The sequence below is a fragment of the Solea solea genome, chromosome 16, assembly GCF_958295425.1.
Source record: "Solea solea chromosome 16, fSolSol10.1, whole genome shotgun sequence".
Classification (NCBI taxonomy): Eukaryota; Metazoa; Chordata; class Actinopteri; order Pleuronectiformes; family Soleidae; genus Solea; species Solea solea.
In genome coordinates this window covers 10,424,369-10,436,425 of record NC_081149.1, presented here as the reverse complement: position 1 = coordinate 10,436,425, position 12,057 = coordinate 10,424,369, and the positions used below count along the sequence as shown (strand labels likewise).

Sequence of the window (12,057 nt, the reverse complement as noted above, 5' to 3'; positions counted from 1 at the left end):
GCCAAAACAAAAGAGGCCCGAGACTTAAATTCAATATGTATTTGTCATTTATTTTTGTAGGAAAATAGCTCTTTACACATGCAAATCAAAACATATTCATCAAAATTGCCAGGAGGGGAGAGACCATGAATGGCACTGAAAGAAATGTACATTTTTTTTTTACAAAAGGAATACAAAAAAGGATGCACACACAAAAAGGAACACAAATGCATGTTTGAGTTCGTTTGCACTGGTAACACGACTGGTTTCACTGTCACATCGAGAAAGATGGAGGGCGAACAACAAGGCCTCACTTTTTTTTACGCAGACAGACGACATGAACACTGACGTATCCACGGTGTTGATTCTTTAGCTGTATAAATACACATTGAATAACAGGGGAATGATCATTTCTGTCAATATTGTTCCAACGCTGTTAAACACACACATCCTGTTTAGGTCTGTGAACGGCAGCATCACACCTGCACTTAAATATAATTACTGTCTCCGACTAAGGTGTGTGTCTGATGCACTCAGAGGACATGTTTGTCTCTTGTCTTTCTACATGTATGTCTTTTCTCTCTTTTTTTTGAGGAACATTGCGAAAAAAACATTGAATACCTATATTCTTTCACATCTTGTAAGAGTTAAATTTATTAGCAAAGTACTCTTACAAATAAAATGCCTTTGCCTCTAACGGGGTGTAAACCTGAATGACTGAATATATATTATGTTTTTGAGACACAGCCGATTATCAGAGGTCAATCATTTGTGTCGTTTGTCCTTAGTGACATTTGATAACACGTCGACTAAGTACCGTAAATATCAACCGTTTATTATTGTCCCATACGGCGTTGCACAAAGTTCACAAACCTCGTGCCTGTTTCCGTTTCTTTTAAAAGCCATTCGGTATCAGAGTGAATAAATATGAATAAATGAATCCTATCTCATGAGGCATTGTCGCACCTCGTCGAACAAAAAGACCCGTGCCTTTTGATATTTGGTCGCAAAAAGTAGCAAGAAAAAGGTAATTTCTGTTTCTCAGTGGAGACCAGGGTGAGACAAACACATACTAGTGACATTTTCTAACCTGAATAGCTGCCAGAATGACGTACTTTCCCCTTTAAAAAACAACAACAGTTTTAGCCACACAAGATAAAATATTTGGAGATTCAGGGCCATGCATTTCCTTAAAACTCCCAACAACATTATGTGTTATCTTATCTATTCATTCTCCATTCTTGTTTCCTTCTCTTTCAATAGTTTGGAGTTCATTTGAGCAACTTTGTTCATGACTTATTGGATTCTTAGTTGCGTCAGAGGAGCCAGTGTCAGTCTCTGCTGTGGGGAGCGCCCTGAATGAAGAGCCACTGGTGATTTATGACGACCGTTGCCACACCTAAAAGGCCTCACTACCCCCCTCAAAAATGTCTCAACCAGAGGAGAATGTGTGAAAATATAGACGGATGAAAGTGAAGAGGAATTAGACGATACAACAAAGTATAACATTTTTACAGTCTGTTATTTTCACCTTGTCGTCTCTTAACACACTTTCACTTTCAATCTCCGTCTAAAGCCGACACGCTAAAATGAACAACATAGTTTAAATGTTTAAACGAAACAGACAGAGTGGCAGTTCTGTGCATGTAAGCGTATAAACGTGGTGTTTCCGACAATTTGGCAAAAAATTCTCCTTCGCTCGTTTGAATTGGGATTACAGTAACATGTTGACGGGTTGATGTTGTACTTATTTTACATATATCACATCATACAGCATCACAATGGTTGTGGTTTGTTTCAGCTCTTTGGGTAAAGATGTTGTTCTGACAGAGGAGGGTTTAAAAATCAGGGACAGAGCGTGTCAGCGTGTCAGCATTTGCACTTTCTCTTAGTTTGCTGTTGTGCCAAAGGAATCATCCTGTCACGTCCTTCGGCCACTTTGTCTCCCCACACACAGGTGTTCAGCAGATCTCAGAACCATGTAGGAAAAGGAGTGAGACTGTTTATTAAAATACAGCCCGGAGGGTACAACAACATACAATTATTAAATACTTATATTCAAGAAGTCTGGCTTTTTTCTTTTTTTTTTTGTCCTTTCTAAATTTTCGTCACATTAGCCGACACGTTATAAAAATATACTTTGTCATATTTCACATTTTTTACAATTGGAAGGCAACTTAAAACACAATACAACATTGAAACAAGTAGTCTTTGCCTTTGTTTCTTTCTTTTTTCTTTTCTTTTTTACAAAAAACCTTGAAAAAAACGAGTTTTCCTATAAAACGCAGGCTCAAACTTAAAAAAAATGACTCCATGTTGGAGTTTGCTATTTTGAATCCCTTTGTAAAAAAAACAACAGACGTATTGTAATAGAAAAGACAAGTGGCTTTTATAAAAGGGTTGGTCTCACGTAGGCATATGTTTCCACAATTGGAGTAGCATGGCCACAGTATTCCAAAGCTACAAACAACTGGGCTTAATAGCAGCCCAGCATTAAAATCTTGGCACTGACACTTGCATTACACAAACAGTGTTTGGTCTCGTTACACTACAGAAATGGCTTTTGTACCTTTTCCATTACAAAGTGGTGATATTTCAGCCTTGTGGAGCAAACTTGTGGCACTGGGAAGACTTAATTAACACAAGGCTACTCACTAGAAAAGGAACTCTGCAGCTGGTTTAACTACTGTTGGATGAGTAGCTTTTGCAACCATCTGATCAGTATAAGAAACCCTGTTTAAAAAGCCACTAGGGGGCAGTCAACGACAAGGCAAATAGAGCCACAGTGACGCACTGAGACGCCTTGTTTAAAAGCCAGAGATGGAAACAGAGAAGTTGAATATATAAAAACTGCATTTTCTCATGTGCCCTTTTAAAAAATAATGATAACTTAAAGAACATTTCTGATGTTGACAAGTAAAAAAAAAAAAAAAAAAATCCACCCGCTCTTCCCAGAGGTTCCTGAGTAGCAGCTGGCGTTGCACAGTTTTCAAAAAACATTCAGAAAACATAAAGAAACACTTTCAAATGCAGAGCCTCAGTAATACGACACTGCGATCAACACTGGAGGAAAATTCTGACACAGAACGCGACTGACTTAGCCCTCAGGAAGGTGATGTTCTTGCTGCATTTAAAGTCCTTGCTTTAGGTGCTGCCACTGAATAATACTTCGAGCATTGCATTTTTATGTTGTAATGTTCTTTTATATCATAAGAAGTCATTTCTTTTTGCCTGCCAGGGCACAATACTGCCTCCTTTTTTTTGATGCCACTATATTTTCATGTCCTATAACTCACGATGCAACGCAGTCATTCATTGATTCCATTTCTTTGCAGAGGAGTGGAAATAAAATTAGCTACGCCAAATCAAGGACGAATCTGATTTGCAAGAGAAGTCAGTATTCCAATAAAAAGATGGACGGGATGACAACAGAGGTCAATAATCTGCTCGACGACTTCAGGCGACATGTAAACGACAGACTCTGGCCTAATACAGTACGTGTTGGTGTGAGGTTTCAAGTTAAAAAGTGATAGCCCAGACAAAACTGAATCGTCAGCTGCAACATCACTGTTTTTTTTTTTACACACCTTTGTACCTAAACACAACTTCTCCAGCTTGCAGGATTCTTTAAGGCATAGTGGTGTTTAAATATCCAACCTTGATTGCAACAGCTCATCATCTAATCTTGAAGATCTATACATACAGTTTCAACACATGTCCCCGTCTCTGGGCTTAAATCCATACAGAGGGCTTTCCCTCTCCTGATTTGCTGCTGCTGTTGCTGCTGCTGCCACCTCCGCTGCTGCCTCCTTTCCCGTGCTTGACTTTATGCTTGCGCTCTTTCTGAGGCTGTGACTGCGGATGAGGTTGGGCCTGGATGATGTTGCTCTGGGGCTTGTCGTCCTGGTTGTCCCCGAGCTGCTCCTCCACTTGGTGCTGCTGACTGTAGGCCTGGATGGCCGCTTCCAATTGCTCATGAGCTTGCTGGATCATGTCTTTGTTGAGAGCCACACGGGCGTCCCCTCCGGTGGGAAAGTTGTCCTCATTGCTACCGAACTGCTGCTGCTCCTCCTGAGCAATGTTTGCCCTGTTTTGCTTGCACGCCATTTTAGCGTTGCTAAGGTCCGTGTAGGGAATCTGCTCAGGTTTGACGACAATGTTATAGCCAGGTGGAGCTGATGGAGTGTTCCACGAGAAGGGGTAACCCACGTAATCAGCGGTACTATCTCCACCCACCCCTCCCTCAGAACCAGCCTCGGGTCCTGCTCCCCCTACGGAGCCCTCCACACCGCTGTTGTTGCTCAGCAAACCCAGCTGGTACTCGTCCTCCTGAGGTGGGCTGCGCCGCCGGCGAAGGATGTCACAGATGGAACCGATCCCCAGATGTAACATCTCCCAAACATTGAGTATGAGACAGAGGACAGTGACGCCATACATGATGCGCAGGAAGATGGTCTTCTCTGTAGGCCGCGACACAAAGCAGTCAACACTGTGAGGACAAGGCTCCCCCGAGCACACGAACACTGGCCTCACACGGAATCCATACAGCAAGTACTGTCCTGCAAGGAAGCCCGCTTCTAGAACTGTACGAGATACCAGCTGCAAAACGTAGACCCGCATCAACCCCTCGTCTCGAATGCGCTTGCGCCCGTCATGGCGAATTTTGGGTCTGGGCGTAGGTTGCAGTGGATCCCGAGGCCTTTTAGGTTCAATATCTGGTACCTCATAGATCATGGGATCATCCTCCTGGTCGTCCTCGGCCTCCTCGATGCCTCGGTGCTGCTGTGCGCCAAAGCAGATTTTCCTTGGCTTCCTGTGTGTGTAATCCCCTCCTCGTGTTCTGACTGCAACAGATCCCCCACCTCCTTTAGCTTCATCTAATCGTGCAATCCTATTGACGGCGTAGCCCATGTACATGAGAGAGGGCATCGCCACCAAGATGATCTGGAAGACCCAGAACCGTACGTGAGAGAGAGGGGCGAAGGCATCGTAACAGACGTTCTCGCAGCCAGGTTGGCCCGAGTTGCAGACAAACTTGCTCTGTTCGTCATAGTAGATGGATTCTCCGCCGACTGCGGTGAGAACAATGCGGAAGACAATGAGCACGGTGAGCCACAGCTTCCCCACGAAGGTGGAGTGGTTGTGGATCTCCTCCAGCAGCCGCGTGAGGAAGCTCCAGCTCATGGTGTTGCTGGACAGTGGGGCAGACAGTGTCCCTCTCTCACCTGCTCACAGACTCTGGAGAAAAAGAAAAGAGACACAGAGAAGGGAGAGGATAAGAGAACGTGAAAAGGAGGAGAGTACGGTGTCACAACAAATCAAATGCGATCAAAGCAACTTGTAGGATTGGTCCGAATGTTCCCTGTCAGACGTTTATCCCTGTGGAGACACTATAAGTTCTGCGAGTTCAGTGGCAACATGTGAGGCACTGACATAATAATTGCCTTAATTAAAATGAGAGTCGTCTCTGAGCTCAGTCATCAGTACGTCCTTAATTTGATCTGTTGCTACGTACGGGACTAATGCGCGTACAGACCAAGCTCAGAGCCGCAGAGAGGTTGCTGTCAAGTTCAAGCTTTTTAGAGAATTAGAAAACCAAACGGGTTGGAAAGAGGATATTGGTATAAAAAAAATACCATCAAGCAGCTCTGAGAAGGGGGAGAAATTTATAATCCGAACAGCGAATTTTGCTATCGCCAAATGCACACACATCTCTTTTTGAAGAAATAAATCCTCTTACTGAGGCGTCTTCTGTGTGAGGTGCAGTTTGGAAGGATTGTATTAACTTGCCTGGTTTGGAGGTAAATGGTGTGTGTGTATGTGTGAGCGCAGAATTTAGTTGAGTTTTTACCATACGAACAACAGCAAAGGGTTATGTAATATTCCGTGCCTGACATTTCAAAGTTACTCACTACAGCTTTAAACACTTGTGTCCATTGTAAAAGTCATGGTACAGTCACAAGTATCTTCTCTTTGTCTCACAGTGTGTGTGCTCGTGCATGTGTGGCCAGTTAAGGAAGAGGGACATGTTGCCTATGTAGGTTAGGTCTGGGCTCCAGGCAGGCCTTCCAAACCGGCAGAATCAGCAGGTGGCATGGCACACACTGTTGGAGCGGGGAGGCAGCAGCAGACCCACATTAACTCAAGCAGTGGAGCTGAACCCAAACACTGCCGTCCCTCGGGGCGGCTTTGAGGGATGAGTGTGACACCTCCACAGAGCGTTTCCCATCGCGAAGCTGCAGTAACGCCAGACTGAGGGGAAAATCCAACAGTGAACGTGAGCTTAGTTTGCGGTTTAAAGTGCTTCCAAGGACGCTATCCTCACCATGCAGGTCGCGGGATTAACATGAGAGACCTGGAGCTGCAGCCACTGGGGACATTTAGCTGGGGGGGGGGACGAGCAGCAGCAGTTCCCAGGTCCTCTGTTTTGTGTCTCCAGGAGGAGCAGAGAGGGTGGGATGTTTTTGAGCAAGCCTTGCTATGAAACATGTGCTGAGTATTGATCACTCTGACCATATAAGGAAATGCCTGGGACAGGAGTTGGATGTCGGGAACCCTTTGTGTGTGTGTGTGTGTGTGTGTAGACTACAGTACACTCTATCACTGACATGACTGTATGAGGTGTGAGAACTGTAGAGATCTCTGAGCTGCAGAGTCAGAACAGTGTCCCAGGTCTCAGGTTTGAGCTTAGTCTTAGACTTTTCCTGCATTTCAAGAGAAAAACACCTTCTGTGTTGCACAGTTTTTCCTCAGCTATAGTCTCCCTTAAGAGCCTGAACTCCCATTTTGAAGCATTCATAACTGCAGTTTGGCTGAAACCATGTTGCAACCAAAAAAAATCTCACAAAAACAGACCCGGAAAAAAAAATCTCTGAAAAATAGACCCCGAAAAACACACAGGTAAAAACGAAGCCTTTAAGAAATGTTTTTTATAATGTTCTCAAAGTGTGGTCCGCGGACCACTGGTGGTCCATGAGCAACCCCTAGTGGTCTGCGAGGTGACAAGCAAGTAACATATTATGTTTTAAAATTTCAAATGTCAGTGTTTCTCAAAACGTCGGCGATATTTGTGTTATTTCAATATCAAATCAACTAGTAAGCCTATGTAAAATCAACAAATATTTGTTTTGTTGCATTGTCTGACTTGAGCAGTGCAGTGGACCAGTTTGCGACACCGCTGAAGACAACCGTTTTGGGGCTATTTTGAGTTAGGTGGTCCTTGAGTGTTTTGTTATGGCTTAAGTGGTCCTTGGTCTGAAAGAGTTTGAGAAACACCGTTCTATATGATATTTCTCTCTCTTTCTTTTGGCAATAATTGAACATTTCCTTGGTCTTTTTAAAATTCCAGAATCTTTGCTTAATTCCACACCATATTTCAAAGTGCACAGTTGTTCTGTTTTTCTGTTTAATACAGTTTGTAGCTGGAATAGTCCCGACCAGTGAGCTGTTCCTTGGGCTCCAGGAACTGTCACACCAGGAGAGACGCTCCTGCCAAGACTCACCTCGGCCCCAAAATGAATAATAATCCTGCTGACCCCACCACATGCAACCAGGCGTCAAGTTCACGCATGTGAGAGCTCGAGGGTCAGTTCAGGGTGAGAAGTTGACTCTGTGCGAGATGAGTCAGCACCAGACAGACAAATCATGGCAGGTTTTTGTTTTGCTCTGTCACTTTCAGGTAAAAGAATGAACAGCCGTTTGGTGAAAATAAAGAAAAACGCCAGACTCTGGTTCTGCTCCGCTGAAGTTCACAGGGGTTTTATATATATATATATATATATATATATATATATATATATATATAGTAGAGGGTGACTAATGAGCTTTGAAAGGCAGTTACATTCAGGATCAATGGCTCTATAGCCGTCAGCTCAAAAGACCGTGACTGTTTAATCATGGGTCATCAAGGCATCAGTCACTCTGATGCATCTGAGCACACAACATAGCTCATGGTCCTAACAGAACAGAAGAGTTTCCTGAGCAGTGAACTCCTCTCCACATCACGGCCTCACGCTCTGAGTCAGTCAGACAGTTACAACTGTACTCCTAATGTCACTGCAGGGACCGCCTCAGTCACTGCCTTCCATCCCAGAGGATCACAAGTAGACACTCACATGCATGCACAGGCAAATCAGTGACGTCAGTGACACAAATGGGAATGTAAATGGGTAACACGGAGCTGACGTTAGCGGACGTGCTTCTTCTTCTTCTTTAACTAACAATTTGCATCCCTTCTCTCTCCCCCCCCCCCCCCCCCCCCAACACACACACAAGCAGCCACACACACACACCCACCTTTTCACACACACTCCTGCTCAACTCTCCATAAACCTGGACTTGCACCAAATTGCACTAAACTGCACCTTATAGTTTCATATTTTGTTGGGTTTTACATTTTGTTGTGTCTTATTAAGTGTTAAGTCTTTTGTTGTGTCTTATTTAAGTGTTAAGTCTTTTGTTGTGTCTTATTTAAGGGTTAAGTCTTTTGTTGTGTCTTATTTAAGTGTTAAGTCTTTTGTTGTGTCTTATTTAAGGGTTAAGTCTTTTGTTGTGTCTTATTTAAGGGTTAATTATTTCGTTATGTCTTATTTAAGTGTCAAGTCTTTTGTTGTGTCTTATTTAAGGGTTAAGTCTTTTGTTGTGTCTTATTTAAGGGTTAAGTCTTTTGTTGTGTCTTATTTAAGGGTTAAGTCTTTCGTTATGTCTTATTTAAGTGTCAAGTCTTTTGTTGTGTCTTATTTAAGATTTAAGTCTTTTGCTGTGTCTTATTTAAGGGTTAAGTCTTTCGTTATGTCTTATTTAAGTGTCAAGTCTTTTGTTGTGTCTTATTTAAGGGTTAAGTCTTTTGTTGTGTCTTATTTAAGGGTTAAGTCTTTTGTTGTGTCTTATTTAAGGGTTAAGTCTTTCGTTATGTCTTATTTAAGTGTCAAGTCTTTTGTTGTGTCTTAGTTAAGTGTTAAGTCTTTCGTTATGTCTTATTTAAGTGTTATGTCGTTATGTCTTATTTAAGTGTTAAGTCTTTTGTTATGTCTTATTTAAGTGTTAAGTTTTTCGTTATTTTTGCTATTTTATTGTGTGCCTTAAATTCTTGAATCTTGAACTTTGGTGACTCAGAGCGTGAGCACGGCCACAGGCTTTTGGGACACACACACACACACACACAAGGGGAATGAGACCCACCATGGGACAAGTGCTGGTTGTGGACGGACAGAGTTGTAATTGCATAACAGGGAGATGCTGTCACTGCGTGCGTCATCAAGGGGAATTCACAGGTACAAACATACTTGGAGAAGGGAAGTCAGGATTAAAGGTCGGTCCAGTGTGTAAGAATGAGATCTAAAAGACTGAGACTGCAAATTGGCACAAAATGGCGGAGTTTTCTGCCTACTTCTCACCTCACCGCTCTTTCCCAAGAGTGTCAGGGAACTATGCTGGCCTTTACACGCCAGAAAGGATGCCTTTCTGTATTGTTTACATAGCAAGCTTCCACTTCTGAAGACAATTCTGCAGAAACATGTCAGTGAAAGACGACGGTGTGCAATGCTGCAAAAACCAAACCGTTTTTTTTATTATTATTATGTTAAAGCAATTATACACTTTATTATTTAATATTATACTTGCCACGGTGCTATATTTCACATAGAATTGCTAAATGTAGTAGTGTATTCAATATAAATCGGTTTGTAGAATTTCTTTTCTTTTTTTTTTATGCTACAATTTATGTGAAAAATGTTTCCTCTTGTCTGTTGTACTGTATCTGGCTGCCTCTGCTGCTTTATCCTCCACACACCAATGTAGCTTAACATTATACGACAGATACTGTGTCATGCTCCGCCCCTGTCTCCGCCTGCGTCCCCTCCTCCTGCATGCAATCACCTCACCTGCGTCGGCAGCACACCTGCTCTCAATTTCCTCGTCAGCACAGCCTCGTTATGCTGTGGGTCTGCAGTCACTCGTCGCCATGGTAGGTTACAGTCTAACTAGCAGGTAATGTCCCAGTTTTTACGCGAGTGTCTACTCATTATTTGTGTTTTTACTGAGCTCTCAAAGTAAGACTTTTCACAGGAAGCAGATTAATTCCTCATCTCATCCTCCTCCTCTTCCTCGTGTATACTTCACACACTGGTATAGTGAATTTGGATGAAGATGGAGTGGGAGATAAGGTGACTCAAGTACTCAGCTCCACTCGGATCACATACCAGTAGAACAGTATTTCTGATTTTTATTTTACTTTCTTCAAGTACCACCAGAGGAAGCTACATGTACCATTGGTGGTACACGTACCACAGTTTGAAAAAGAAAATCCTCTCCTAGTTACTTCCTTTGTCTACATAAGCTGTACGTGCGTAAGCTTTGATACAGAACATGCATAAACAAACATACTTGCACACGCACTCATGCAGCCACAGTATTTATAATGAGTGTAGGCCAGCGGCTGTCTGAATAATGGACTTACTGTAAAGGAAACTAATGAGTGAATGCAAGGCTAACATATTGATTAGCCTTGCTAAAGCAAAGCAGCTGAAGCAAAGAACACACATTTATGGACATGACACGTATCACACTGCTGTGTCAAATTACTGTACGTAATGCAAATAAATTAAAACATGAATTGGCTTTTTTCCTTGTTACTTTTATCACTATTTTGTTTCTGCTGATCTGAACATAGCAGGGTTCGAGCTAGCGCATTTCAGCCTAGTGGCCCATCAGTGTCAATACTGTGCCGATTTCCTTGCTGTAAAGTGTGGTGTTTGTGGCTACTGTGATCTAATCCTGCCAGCATCGACGCGTGGAAATAACAACAAACGCACGCGTAGCATCGCGTCATATTTCACGCCACATGTGACATTTCTCAGCGATAAAACCTACCTCACATAAATGAGTAATCTATGAATCGACGATGCAAAGGCAGATTGCTCTGCGTAGTTCATTCATACATCTGTCTTGAATTAGCAACCTATCAGCTAATCAGAAAATAGCATTTCTTGTTGCTGGGGAAAGTCTTAAAATAGGTTTCCCGCTGCACTACTCGTTCCACAAAGGCGCGTAAAATGCGCATTAATGCTGTGAATGCGTGCACAGGTTTCGAGTGAAATTATATCAATTAATTTATGATAATAGCTGCTTATTAAAGTGTAAGTTTAAAGTGTTTCAAGGCCTCATTATCTGCCACAAACACTTACAACACACAACACTATCCATAAGCTAAAATGCACATAATAACATAATAATAACCAATGCTGATTAAGGGGACAGTTTGGGGCCAAAAAAAGGGCAAAAATAGGTTTAGTGGAATTTGTTCTTTATTAAATTAACTATGGCTAGAATCCTGTATAGCATTGATTCAAACACAATATCTCTATAGATGCAGTAGCCACTACACAGTCTGCATGTCAGTAGAGGCTTTAACTAAATAATTCTTGACTCTGCTTTTACTATCATGTTAATTATCTGTTAGATCTCTTGTTTGTTGTTTTTAAGTGACGGTTAATGATCGTAAGGTAAATCCAATCTCCCTACGCTGCTGATCTTGTGTTGTCTTGAGCTCTGCTGCCTTTAAAACCCTCATTTTCACACCCTCGCATGGTTTTGATTACTTTCAGTGCAGTCTTTTTACCGAGCGACGAGGTTTTTCCTGTTGTTTCATCAGAAATGCACTCGGCTTTTCCGCCTCGCGTGATGAATGAATGAATGAATGAATGTTACATGAAGTAGCATGATGGACGCAGCAACCTAAAGATGTTTTATCATGATACTGTACGTGTTCTCATACATTTTTCACCAGCTACATGAATGTTTAAAAAATATCATGATATGCCCATGTTTATTTATGAAACAATATTAGGTGAGCAACTTTTTATTATACAAAATGGATTGTTGTTGAAAATAGACACATATGATTTTATTTATTAAACTTTAAATTGAGTATTACTTGTAATATGTGGAGAATAAGTAAGCTGAGGAGATTGTTCATCTGCAGTCACAGAGACGATATGAGGCTAAATCTGTGCGAGGAAACAGGCAGGGGAAGTCAGAAAGAGAATTAAAGCCTCCAACTGAGAGAACAGAGAGAGGTTA

At 42.2% G+C, this 12,057-nt stretch overlaps 1 protein-coding gene across 3 annotated transcripts in view; it reads right to left on the bottom strand.

The window, feature by feature from the left end:
* Positions 1 to 13: 13 nt before the first annotated feature.
* Positions 14 to 12,057, bottom strand: part of gjc1 (gap junction protein gamma 1) — a 54,887-nt gene continuing 42,843 nt past the window's right edge. For all 3 annotated transcript variants that reach the window (XM_058652996.1, XM_058652994.1, XM_058652997.1), the window contains one exon: positions 14 to 5,217. In XM_058652996.1, coding sequence (XP_058508979.1) covers positions 3,712 to 5,163 — 1,452 coding nt within the window. In that variant the 5' untranslated portion in view covers positions 5,164 to 5,217 and the 3' untranslated portion in view covers positions 14 to 3,711. The remainder of the gene's footprint in view (positions 5,218 to 12,057) is intronic.